General features: G+C 42.0%; 1 protein-coding gene across 1 annotated transcript in view; it reads right to left on the bottom strand.

Annotated features, from left to right (window-relative positions):
• kcnq5a (potassium voltage-gated channel, KQT-like subfamily, member 5a) overlaps nucleotides 1–14453 on the bottom strand; it is a 147362-nt gene that overhangs the window by 20119 nt on the left and 112790 nt on the right. Inside the window, exons 4-8 of the mRNA XM_080450328.1 lie at nucleotides 14148–14323; nucleotides 13771–13896; nucleotides 7750–7860; nucleotides 4764–4859; nucleotides 583–677 (exon numbers count right to left, since the gene is read on the bottom strand). Of these exons, the coding sequence (XP_080306454.1) occupies nucleotides 583–677; nucleotides 4764–4859; nucleotides 7750–7860; nucleotides 13771–13896; nucleotides 14148–14323 (604 nt within the window). The remainder of the gene's footprint in view (nucleotides 1–582; nucleotides 678–4763; nucleotides 4860–7749; nucleotides 7861–13770; nucleotides 13897–14147; nucleotides 14324–14453) is intronic.

The following is a 14453-nucleotide window of genomic DNA, read 5'->3' as shown; positions in this document are numbered from 1 at the left end:
GATGGACGACAGGATGTTCTAAATGTACCGGTAGAATTATTTTTGTGTGTTTTTTTCATGTCCCCCTGTAGCTTAGAGGGAATATTGGACTAATAATAAAGTGAATGGTGGTGCACCGGTGCCATCGTTGTGCCCTTGTGCACCGTCAACTTGCTCCAGGGAAGCTGCTCAGTGGTGGGAGAAGAAAGCGGTTGTACTAAGGTTGCTCCCAAACAGTCAAATCCTGAGCTTTAACTCTGACCCTTACAGGTCAGCGTTTACACTTTCTGAGTTAAATGAATGCTCAGGATTTCTGTGGTGCAGTTTCAAACGTGTGTAACTACATTGCATCAGTGTGAATCGGCACGGAAACGCTGTGGGAAAGCACATGCTATCCCACCACGATGCATAGATATTAAAAGAAGGAAGGCCAGAAGAATATCAAACAAGTCCAGTAACCACGACAATCACATTCACAGGAGACGGAAACGTTGCAGCCACTACCGACGAACAGGCTGAAGGGGCGCAGGAAAGAGGAGGAAGGGGAGTAGGGGCTGATGTAGCGCTAAGCGGCCATGTTGGTGAGTTTCTCTTGTTACCTACTTGGCGGGGCTGCAGGTATGCAACGCCTTCAAATGAGGCTTCCAGGTTGCTATGGAAACCGAGTTCTCATCAGCAGCATAACTACGCCAGACACACTACGTGCAGAGTCGACAGGATGAATAATAGATGAGGTGGAGGGAAACAAATGTAAAGTAAAAATATAAGAGGAATGAGGGGGGGTGGGAGGGGGGGGGGTGGATAGAGGAAAGAAGAGAGGGGGGAGAAATAGAGAGAGAGAGCAAACCGAAAACAAAGTGTCAAGGGTCAAAGGTGAGAAATGAGAGGAGGAAAGAAAAATAAAAACAAAAAGAGGAGGATTAGTACTTCGGTGGTGTTGAGACATCGGGGGGAGGGGGGAGGGGGGGGGGGGCGTTCAGGGAGGAAGGTGGAGGGTGGTCGGTGGTGGTGGTGGTGGTGGAGGAGGGGGGGATACATGCCTGAGGGGAGGGAGGGCGCTTTGGTAGTGATGCCAGGTGGCTCTGAGGTACGGACGGGCTCCTTCTGTGGAGTAGAGACGCCAAGCTGCCTGGGGAAGGGAGAGGGGAGCCCGACATGGACAGGCAGACATATGGACGGACAGACAGACAGACAGACAGACAGACAGACAGACAGACAGACAGACAGACAGACAGACAGACAGACAGACAGACAGACAGACAGACAGACAGACAGACAGACAGACAGACAGAGGAGCAATGGCACAAAGATAGTGAGGGAAAAGGGGCCATATGTTCACATGGTGAATGTCTGATATACTTGTAGACATGCACACACAAAGACACACAACAAATACACCGTACACATGTGCAAGCAGTCACGTGCGCGCACGCACGCACACACGCACACACACACACACACACACACGCGCGCGCACGCACACACACACACACACACACACACACGTGTGCGTGTGCGTGTGCATGTGCGTGTGCATGTGTGTGTGTGTGTGTGTGTGTGTGTGTGTGTGTGTGTGTGTGTGTGATACAGGTTGTTATTAAACACAGCAAGCTTCATCCATATGTCTGTCCACCTGTTGAAGGAAACAAGAGGAGAGACAGCGGAGAACAGACAAAATTGTACAGAACACACACAGTGAAGAACACACATGATGGGCAGAACAAAGACGGTGGACAGAACAAAGACAGTGGACAGAATGGACAAAAGAAACATCCAAGCTCATTGGGTTAATTTATTTCTCCTCAGCAACATTTGACCCAATTTGACCCAGGCTCCTCTCCTAATGTTGCTAAGTAAAATATTAAAATTAAATCAAATTAAGAACAGTGTCCCCAAAACAGCAAATGAGGTATTATTTGTCTATTTAATCATCATTTGAATTAATAACTTTATTAGTATAAGGCTTTTTTTCAGATCTGGATGATGCTGGTTTATAGTGCAATGCATGGTTGAGCAAGGTCAAGCACTGCAAGGAGGATCATTCCCAGTATGTATTTGGTCTTCTTGACACACATTGCCAAAAGATCAAATTCATTCATTATTATTGTTTACTTATACACTGTGTAATGTATCTATTTGCAAGTGTGTACCAAATGCACCCTCACATGTACATTTGGTTACATTTGTACACTCTTAAAGTGAAATGAACACTGAGGATTTTAAGGCAATGAGCCAATCGGAATGAAGTATGAAACATCTGTGTGATACATGTTCATCACATGACTCCAGAGATAACGTGTGGTGATTTATGTGATTGTGAGTTTCCACCTCCTGGCTTTCCGGCCTGGCCGAGATATCAATTGCATTTGAATCGAGTCAAATTCAAGCTCGTTGTTTCAGTCAAGTATCATTAAGCATAGCGATGATGTCGGTAATCCATCGTAATGCAGGGTATGCTGTTAAGAGAACAGTATGTTTTCAAAATCGTATGGCATCAGACAGGAGGCAACAACAAAAGCAGAGGAGAAATGGATTAAGAGTTGATGAGTAAATGACACAAGATTCAAGATTATGTTTTTGTTACATGCTTTTTAAGAGAGTAAACATTGCAGCAACAAGAAGAATAGTACCCAAAAGGATAAATACAAAATGCAATAGATATAGTGTAATGATACAATAGTAATGTTCATTGTTCATACCTAATTCTCCACTGTTTGTCAATGACAGGAATATATCAGTTTTATTTGACAATCTCTATAAGAAGGAGATGGTGGATTGTAAACAGCAAAAGTGCACACACACACACACACACACACACACACACACACACACACACACACACACACACACACACACACACACACACACACACACACACACACACACACACACTAATCCACTAACGAGTGTGTTAAATATTTATCATGTGCTCAAATTTAAGCTGGCTCCAATTATGCAACTAATTTACTATGACCTGCAATTCAAATAATGTCAAACACAATTTTCCATTTAGAATGGCAGAGAGTAGTAATATGGCTAATAAGGGATCCATTCACAATAGAATCCTAACTGTTAATTAAACTCTGAGAGTTGTATAAACGTGTTACAATTGGTGTGTATTGCACTTTTGGACCACACTCTGAAGTAATAAGAAGGAATTACAATTTTCTTCTCACAAGCAGGAAATTCAAGCTGATTGGTCAGCAAAAAACAAATCGTCTCTTTCGGGTGGAAACCTCATATGTCCAAAACTGTTACTTTTAAGGATTCAAGCAAAAGTAGCAGATCTACAAGCTCAAAATTCACCGCTTTGCGCCACGTCTCGCGCATAGACTGTAAAAAGAATGGACAAAGCGAAGCCATTGGTTTCTACAGAACGCTTTGAGGCGGCTTTGAGGCCACTTTTTCGGTGAATGGAAATCCGTTATCTTTGAACATCCGGTCCCGAAAAGCTACCAGAAACAACTGCTATTGGCTGCAACCGCAGCCGGGATTATTTCGTTAATCTTTATGAATTATAGTTGATACATCTGCATAGTAAAATCCTCTGTGATGAATGGGCCTCGTACTCGGCATTAATTCTAGGTCTCTCTGGGATGGCATTTGTTAAACTTAATATGACAGATATATGAGTAATTTGACATTCCATACTGAAACGTGTCACGTAATGCATTGTTGGCTTGTAGATCTGTTATTTTCAGCAAGCCTAAACCATCCCTATCATCAGGTGTTGTTTAGCCACTCTGGTCTAAACTACCATGCTACTGCTACATGTATTGGATAATTGGAACATAACGCTATAGTCACCATGCCAAGTGGGGCAAATGCACAAAGTTTGACCTGTCCTGCTTTGTACCGATTACCGGTGGCAACATGTACAATAAAAGATTCGCCAGAATGGATGTGTGTGCATGACCTATGTTTTCAAGTTGAAATTCTATGCAAAGGTAAGGGAGATTTGCATGCCCATTTTGAGTAGGCTGCCCATTGTGCAGCTTATTATTTCATGTCAGCTCATATACCGGAGAAAAAAAAGATTGATAGATCAGCAGCACCAGCGCAAATATTTAGTAAATGCGACCAAGTAAGGCGTAAGGATAGACACATGCACACAAAAACTCATGTGCACGGACAAACAGACACGCGCACTCAAGCATGCACACATACACTCATGCATGCACACATACACACACACAAACAAACACACGGACAGATGTGGAGCAGGTATTTAGTGAAGGATGACTCAGGTATTGTCAGTTAGAATGAGTTATGATGGAGGTGAGCACACTCTGAGAATAATTGGCATGGCAACGACTCATAAATCCACAGCATGTGTTGCTATTGGCCCTACGAGAGGACACAGTCTCACAAACTCACACTGTGCACGCATGCACGCGCGCGCGCGCACACACACACACACACTCACACTCACACACACATACACACACACACACACACACACACACACACACACACACACACACACACACACACACACACACACACTCACACTCACACTCACACTCACTCTTACACACTCACACACTCACACACTCACTCACACTCTTACACACTCACACACACACACACACACACACACACACACACACACACACACACACACACACACACACACACACACACACACACACACACACACACACACACACACACACACACACACACACACACACACACACACACACACACACACACACTCACTCACTCACTCACACTCACTCACTCACTCTATGAATGCATGTGTGTGTGTATGTTCACGTTACCTGTATAAGACTGGCCGCTGGATTTCTCCTCTTCTCAAAGTGCTTCTGTCTATGCTGCTCCTGGACTTTCAGAGCAAAACCTGACCCTAGGATGCCCTACACACGCACACGCACACGCACACGCACACGCACACGCACACGCACACGCACACACACACACACACACAAACACGTCATGTTGCATACTGTATCCCACACTTGTGGTTTTACAATATGCAATGTTTGCTCAGTGTGCATTGTGTGGATAAGAACGTTCAGTTCTTCCCTACAGTGTCTGAATCAACTCCTCTCCTTAATCTCTCTGTTTCCACCAGTAAAGCTAATGGGAGGTTTAAACACAGCTTAATCTAGTTACGTTTGCTTTAAATAGACTGTGTATCGGCTGGCACAAACCGCAGGCTGTCAGCCAAGCTTAACAGTAACAAGCAATTTTGGAAGCCTGTTCGATCTCGCTCCTCCTGCTTTATTCATCATGTGCATATCTGGAAAAACATCACACACTCTCCATATTGAACATAAAAGCACTACACAGTAAAATCACCAGTGTTAAATTAATTCTGTAGTCAATGTCAACGTTTGTTTTTAAATAGCTAACATTTTCTCATAAACAAATATCCAACAGTCCAAGCATCATCTAAAGAGAAAGACCATATCGTACATAAAAAAAACATATCCATCAAAGACAGTGTCAGTTTGTGTTAAATTAACTCTGAGACAGTGGTGTAAAGTAACTAAGTACATTTACTCAAGTACTGTACTTACAGTTAGTACAATTCTGAGGTATTTTTTACTTTACTGGAGTATTTTCAGTACTTCAGCCCTATATACATTTCGACCATTTGAAAATAGCCGATCTACAAGCTCACAAAGCTAGATCTGCTATTTTCAAAAGATTTGTATACATCTATACTACAATTCGAGTTGAGGCGCATGCGCGAGATTTGTCACTGATTTGTCACTGGTTTGGTTTGGTCACGTCTTTCACCGCTGTTGCCAGATCGTGCGCGAGCAACAAGCAACCAGCTTCATGAAAAAACACAAAGCTGCGCACTGCGCACTGCGCATGCGTCGACGCACTTTCTCTAACCAATTTACACCCACTTCACGCTTACAACACCTGGACATGGCAACCCAACCTCACTCTCCGAGCCTATCAGCGTCGTCGCGCATCGTTCTGTCACCGTCGTCGCTCATCGTTCTGTGATTGACAGCAAAAGTTGGCCAATCAGGTGGCGAGTTCGAGTGAGCCCGAATGGCTCCGAGTGCAGCCGACCAAACACGAACGGCAGCCATTGTTTCCCTGGGCAGTTTTCTCCGCACTTCTCTCCTATGTTTTAGAACTTCTAAAAGCTCTCAAACTTCTTCTTTGAGGCACGGAATTTACTTATAAGATATCGTTTGGATAGAATTGAGTTGTTTCACTTCATATATGTGGTCAATTAATCATGACAGAGCCTATTTAAAAATAAAAATTCAGAGAACCGGCAGGGGCGGCCAGTCACACGCATGTATCCGAATAAGGCAACCTATTTTGGGCATGGCCATCTCAAAAGTCCTGTTGCGTCACATTAGTCGCGGAGGTGGCAAAAATGCACTGCAATTGGATGAAGGGGAAAAACGGTGCACTCACACTCACTAGGGGTGGGACGATATGGGTACCTCACGATACGATATATATCACGATATTAGGCCCACGATAACAATATATATCACGATATTCGACGATGTTCGATATATTGCGATATCACGATATTCGATATATATTGCAAGAAATTTCACCAACGATATATCACGATATCTGAAAATATCGATATATTGCGATATCACGATATATTGCATGAAAATTCACCAATGATATATCACGATAGTCCTTGTATTCAATTCATAAACACATAAAATAGCACCAAACAGTTCAAAATCATCATTACACAAATACAGAGTAGGAAAAACAACGTATCACAAAAAAAAAAATATATATATATATATATATTTTTTAATATCGATATTTTTTGGGAGGATATCGATTATTTATCGCGGGAGAAAGTATCGCGATATATCGATATATCGATATATCGTCCCACCCCTAACACTCACCCACCAGTGTATGTTGGTACACACACACACACACACACACACACACAGATCTGTTGTGCTGTAGTCAAGGCTTTGTAGTGCAAAAAAAACCAGCCGATGGGGTCCGCGATGTTTCACGGGGGTCCGCGATGTTTCGTGGGGGTCCCCAAGACTCCCAGGGGGAGTAAAATTATTTTAAAAAATTTTAAAACTTTTTTGGGGGATTTTTTTTTTATCCCACGATTTTTTAACCCCAAAATAAGCGAGCCCTCGCTTATTTTTGCGCGGACGTAATTTGTTTGTCATTGTGGTGAATGTTGTGTGTGCTGCTGATGTTTGTTGTGTGCAGCTTAATGTCAGAGTGTTTGTGTTGGAGCGCCTCAGTGCGGCTGCAGAGTTCATGTGCAACATCTTGCATGTGTGGCTGTGGCTTTACAGTTTTCCTGTACCCCAGGGTCTCCAGGGACCCCTAAGGGGGGGGGGGGGGGGCGGACCCTCTGGGTTTTAAAAAAAAAATTTTATCCCATGATTTTGTACCCCCAAACGATATTTTCTTTGGGGGGGTTAGGGGGGGGGGGGGTAGGGGGGGGGTACTAGACGTTCTGCCCGCGTAGAGGGCAGAACTTCTAGTTTTATACATTTGAAAACTTGTGAAATGGGACATTCTGCATAATGAATACATTCTACTTTGGATACCAATACTTTTGTACTTTTACTCGAGTACATTTTGAATTCCGGACTTTTACTTGTAATAGAGTTTTTCTACATTGCAGTATTTTACTTAAGTAAAACAATTGACTATTTTTCCACCACTGCTCTGAGAGTGTCTTTGAGTTACAAATGGACGAATTAACACTATTTGACTGTGTATTAACAGAAGGGGACCCCAACTGTGTGTGTGTGTGAGACTCACAGCGGGCAGGGCAAAGAAGGAGATCCCCAGCAGAGCGAAGCCGGCTGACAGCAGACGTCCCGTCCACGTCTGAGGCGTCTTGTCACCATAGCCGATGGTTGTCAAGGTGATCTGAGAGGTAAAATGTCAACAGCCGGTACTGTAAGCCAGGAAATCAGCCGGGAAGCTGTCAAAATACATAGGAACAGAAACCCTGATCCTGGCTATGATAGCGCCATGCTCGAACCCATGGCCCTGGCTATGACAGCACCATGTTCGAACCCCTGACAGTGCTGTCCTATGCTCATTGAACTGGCCACAGCATCTACAGTGGTTCGACTGGTCCCATTTGCTAAATAGTTTTAATTTAACTTCAAGAGTATAACACTGAAATGTATTAAATGAACACGCGAGGATTTCATGTAACTTCAAGAGTATAAAACTGAAAGTAATTAAATTAACACTCTTGAGGACACTGAGGTCATGTCTAAGCGTTGCTTTGCATGACTTTTCAAGGAGTTTTGGGAGAAGTACGAGTGAGACTTACACTAGCTAGTATGCTTGACTGAAGAAAAAAAAGATATTTACAATACAAACTACAAACTGTAATGATAGCAGTTGCTGTTAGGTTTTTTGTCATTTCATGAAACATTTAGTTATTACAACTTCAGTTAAACTAACTCAAGTACTATCACATCAGAAGTTGTAAGAGAGTGGGTGAAATTCTTTAGTGCAGGCTACCCACAGATTGCAGTCATTGCATCACTTTGAATAAGAATAAGAATAGGAGTACAAAAATATCACATCTCAAAACAAATATAAAAGTTCCTCAGTCTCTTGGGCAAATAAATCACACAGCAGATATCAAAGTTTGAGAGTGAATGATAGTTGCAGTGTGTTCAGTGTGTTGCTTGCATGTCACCATAGTAACTGGACTTAATATTGGTTATTACATTGGTTCACTTTCATGTTTAAAAGTCTACGCTAAATACCAAACCTATAAATGAAACAATGGAATTTTTAATTTCCTTCATTAATGTAACAGCAATGTCGATACAAATATCAGGCTTTAGTCTACATTGCTTTGGACATATAAGGGCATAAGCCAAATGTTTAGTCTATTAGGGACCAGTCGAAATTTACATAAGGGGGGGCATGGAGGAAATGTATGTGCCCTGATCTAAAATGCCATGACCCTCCCTTTGACAAAAAAAAAAATCAATGACCCTCCCCAAGTGATTACAAAAAAAAGAGTAACCCTCCCCGCCTAGAAGTGTCACGATATATTGTGTCACGATATAGCCTATCGTGGTATTAAAATGTGATGATAGGTATTGTCATGATGTCATACTGTATCGTAATATTTTTTGTATTGTTTTTTTAATACAAAAAAAACACTTTCTTTTTTTTTGCCGGTGAAAGTTATGAGTTTTTACTGTATGATATGAAATGTAAAGCTTATCATAATCATAGTAATTATTAATCATGTCCTCCATCATCTTCAAGGTATTTTGGAGAGAAATGAAACAGACTCCAGTCAGTCACTTTCAGTTTAAAGCACTGCAGAGGGGAGGTGTTGTGTGTCAGCTGATGCTCGTTGACGCTCGTTAATGTGACATGCTCTCTGACATCTGCACTCTCAAATAGGCCTACATCTAATCTAAGATTGTATTATACTGTATCTGGTATTATAGATTTTTTTTAGCTGTTGGAAATAACTAGGCTGCACTTGGTTGGTAAAGTCCAGATGACAAAAATATGAGGTTTGTGGAATTTATAGTTATGCAGTCTTATATTATATTATATTTGTTATATTAGTGTCTATCTGTCCTCTGAAACAATGGGTTTATAGTTAGTGAGAACTTCACTTCTCCATTAAGCTTGCACAAATGTATTTATTTGTGTGTACAAAGCACAAGTAATTGTTTCTAACTTGCTTTATAACGTTATTTATAAGATGATGGCCAATGTTGATGATACATGAGAAAAGAACATTAATAATATATCATATCGATATCATGCCCAACATCATGTATCGTATTGTGAAATTCTTGACACCCCTAACCCTCCCCATCAAATACAACATGACATTTAAAACTGATATGTCCAATGTTTTGCTTTCCACATTGATTAGAACATTGCTGTAGTGTAGTCAGTCTTGCTAAATGCACAGTGTATCTGTAGTAGTGGTAGCAGAATGGATAGTGTTCTCATCTTACATGTGGGAAACCCATTGAATCCTGGTCAGATTGAAGAAAGTTGAATATTTGGTAACCAGTAGTTTAAAACTTTTGTCACTCTGCCCTTTTAATTATCAACTACAGTGACTACAACTACACTGTTGCCTACATAAAACAAATTAGGCTATCAATTATGGCCTGATGCTTCTGGTTTTACTTGTGGAGCTAGGCATCTATACACAACTGTCCATATAGATCCACATTAATCACATGCACAGAATTACTTCAAATGATTATGAATATCCAGTTATAGTAGGCCTATTTATAATGCATCTCTCCAATAACGCCTGTTGAAGTTTTGCTTAATTGTTCAACCACCATCGTTAAGACGCTGAATAGATTTGACTGGGTCGTTCACACTCGCTGTGCGTTGATGGCTTGTTAACGACCGTCATTGATTCTAAATAGACAAGGTGTTACTTGATTTGAATTCTTTGTATCCTTTGAAATGGAGAGGGGTCATTGACCACTGTTCTGCTGTACTAAAAAGGTATATAAAAAACGGACTATTTTATCAATTCAAAATTGCATGACCCTCCCTTGGATTCAAAGTAAAATTAGCTGACCCTCCCTTGGACCAAAATTAGAAAGGCATGACCCTCCCCTATTTTCCTCCATGCCCCCCCTTATGTAAATTTCGACTGGTCCCTTAGTGATAACATGCTGGTTGCTGGTTTGCCACGCACAAGCACACACACTCACACACGCACGGATGGACACACACACGCATACACGCACGCACGCCAAAGGACGCCATGCCATGGGAACATTTGTTTTCATTCATTATTGCGCTCTCTACCTAGCTATCAATACAGATAGGAGTCAAGAGAATAAACAAACAATAAATTAACCAAAATGAAATTGTTGTCGAAGTGTGAGTATGTGTGTCCGCGGGTGCTGTCCCCAATGTCTGGTGCTGAATGGAGCAGAGGAGATAGACAGAACACATCACTTTGGTTCAGCCTTGCTTGAATTTTGGGGTTGTAAATAGAATTTTATTCTATTTTTTCCATTGTAGCAATCCACATAATGGATTTCTTTCCTGTGTTTACACTCTCCTCCCTCACAAGTTTAAGTACCTGGTCACAGCCGGTGAGGAGAGGAAATTACTTTTATTGATTCTTCTCTTTCTTCTTGTTTTGTGTGTGTGTCTGTGTGTCTGTGTGTGTGTGTGTGTGTGTGTGTGTGTGTATGTGTGTGTGTGTGTGTGTGTGTGTGTGTGTGTGTGTGTGTGTGTGTGTGTGTGTGTGTGTGTGTGTGTCTGCTCTTGAATGTCCGATGGTTGATGTAGACATGGGAGAATGTGTTGATCCAGCCAGCTGTGACTGTCCTGCTGCTTTGACAATGCAGGTGTCATAATGTCATAGCAAGCTGCAAATAGAAATGTTTGACAGTAGTCCCAGGGTAGGGACTGTTTACGTGTTAGAGCTCTGCTACACGACCTGATCCTGATGCGTCCCGACAATGTACTGGACTGGTTTCATGCCGGTTGCAGACTTTTTTCATGTGCTGCTTTGAGCGAGGTTTGAGTTATAATTAAAACATTTTGTCTGTCTCTATGTGATAGAAGTGACGATGATTCATGCAATGCCAGGTGGATTTAATAAAACTAAAACTGACAAAAAGAAAGCTTCTCAAAATCCCAAATGATTCAAAAAATGGGAACAGTGCTTCTGTAGGCTTAGCGAGTTCATAATTGGCTATTCACAAGTAGCAGATAAACAATAATTTTGAATCACAAAATAGTTTGAGAACTACTGATTTAGAAGGCATTTGTAGAATCGGCCTCAGGCATCTATCACAAACTAACGAAGGTAAGTAGGTCTGCTATAGCAGGGGTTCTCAAACTTTTTTGGCCCAGGTACCCCTTGGAGGGGAGACATTTTTCCAGGTACCCCCTCATCCTCGCAGCACCGATAAGCATATACTTAGAACCACTTCACTGTGCTTACGACGCGACACCCTCACTCTCACAGATCCGTGATTTCATACCCCCCACTTTTTTTGGGGAAAAAAAAGATTTTATTTTATTTTATTTATAATAAATTGGTAAAATCAAGCAAAAATAAGAATTAAATAACATAACCCTAACCTAACCCGCACGCGCACACACGACTGATCATGCGTCCACCGAAAGTCCACCCCCCCCACCTTTTCAGAGCCTGTGACGTCGCAGCAACCACATGTGTACATTTAAATGCCATTGGAACTATTTGTATTAAAAAACGTTTCAATCAAAATCATTCAGACCCATTTCATAGTCATAAACAGAAAGCACTACTATATGAATGTGCCAATAGTCATTTTATTCAAATTGCTTTTGTGCAAAACCTGACGGCACACTTTTCAAGTAACTGATCCTAATGGTTCAGACTTCAGAAAATGAACACTTCTATAGTCCTGATAAAAAAGACATGTAAATGACCAGTCTAAATTGACTTTTAGTAAACTTTAAAAAAATAATAAACTTATTGCTAGGGATATTCGATATTGACTTTTTTGCCAATATCCGATATTCCAATATTGTCCAACTCTTCATTTCCGATTCCGATATGAACCGATACCGATATATGGGGTACCATATCCTTTCACCAAAAGACAACTAATTGTCAGGTAACATCACATATCTAATAAAAAAAAATAGCTATAATATCAATGTAATATCTAATACATCTAATATGTATACAGTGATGTTAGGTTTTCAATGAATTTAGTCCCGGGACTCACTGGTGGTCATTTGAATGAGTCCCACTAATCTTAGATTAGATGTAGGCCTATTTGACAGTGCAAAAGCATAATTGCCTCTGATGCCTATAACATTAACGAGCGTCAGCTGGAAACAGACACACACACCTGCCCTCTGCAGTGCTCTAATTTGAAAGTGACTGGAGTCTGTCTCATTTCTCTGCAAAAGCCCTCCCAGCAAGCACAGTCAGGACCCTGACCAATCAGTGACGTCTCGATTGGGGCTAGATCAAGTCAAACCAAGACAAGTCAGATCTGGCCCAGAATATCACCTGATTTCAACCAAAATTAATCCTGACCACAAAAACGTCACTTCCAGGACGTCATCTAAACACATTTCTCATCACCCAAACTTGCTGTCCAAATGTCCATATGATGTCCCGGTGATGACGTCCTGTAAATGACGTAAAGATCATCCCCATATGGGCTGTGATCTGGCCTAGTCCTGAACGTCACCGGGGTGATGACCGGGCGTCATCATAACGTCATCATGACGTCATTGTGCTTGCTGGGCTTGAATATGATGGAATTAAGGATTACTGTGATTATGGTAAGCTCACATTTCATATCACACACATCATACAGTAAGAACTTATGCAACTTTTACTACCCCCCCCCCATAAAAAAATTAAAAATAATAAAAACATATTTTTAATCAAAAAAAAATGTTGATCAAAAAATATTATTATTAGTCTTTAAATCTGTGAATTATTTCGCGGACCCCCTGGCTATGCGTCGCGGGACCCCACTTTGAGAACCGTGGTGCTATAGGATACCAGTATAAATATACAGTATATCTATCAGATCTAGGGTTACATGCCGGGTTTGGGCTACGTTTTCATGCCTGTAGATATAGCACAAGAGTGTATGCACGTGCCTGTGCATACTGCATATGTGAGTGCCTGCATTGCAATCCTGTGTGTGTGGGTGGGTGTGTGTGTGTGTGTGTGTGTGTGTGTGTGTGTGTGTGTGTGTGTGTGCGTGTGCGTGTGCGTGCGTGCGTGTGTGCGTGCGTGCGTGCGTGCGTGCGTGCGCACGTGCGCGTGTGTTTTCTTACCGTGCCCCACCACAGTGCATCTGCGTAAGTGGCAAAGTCCTTGTTGAACTCCTTCTCCACCAGGTAAACCAGGAAGGACGAGAAGATTAGCACCAGGAAACCAATGTACCAGGCAGTTACTAGCTCCTGCAACACACACACACACACACACACACACACACACACACACACACACACACACACACACACACACACACACACACACACACACACACACACACACACACACACACACACACACACACACACACAGTGTGTAATTATTTGGGTTAACTACTCCTTTAAAATCAATGAAAACATTTCCAGCAATCGTTTCTAAGTGGCAATTTTCGACAGTCACGTGAAGCTTTGTGGATGCATTTGATCTCATGTCTTACTTTACTGTGAGCATAGACTACAGATCCCAGTAGCTTCCAGGTGCCGCCCCGCCGGTCCATGCGCACCATGCGCAGGATCTGCAGGAAGCGCAGGCTGCGCAGCGCCGAGGTGGCAAATATGTTGCCCTGGCTACCAGCCGATACCACGGCAACCGAGGCAATGAGGACGATGATGTCTGGTGGGAGAGGAGAGAGGAAGAGAGAGGGAAAAGGCCAGATGAAAAGAGATAGATAGATACGTAGATAGATAGATAGATTTTCCCATTTGAAAAGATATGCCAAGGACCCCCATAAGAGAAGATTTTT

This window comes from Gymnoscopelus braueri, assembly GCF_963280865.1.
Source record: "Gymnoscopelus braueri genome assembly, chromosome: 14".
NCBI lineage: Eukaryota > Metazoa > Chordata > Actinopteri > Myctophiformes > Myctophidae > Gymnoscopelus > Gymnoscopelus braueri.
The sequence above is the reverse complement of the archived record's forward strand: the minus strand, read 5'-3'. Positions and strand labels throughout refer to the sequence as shown.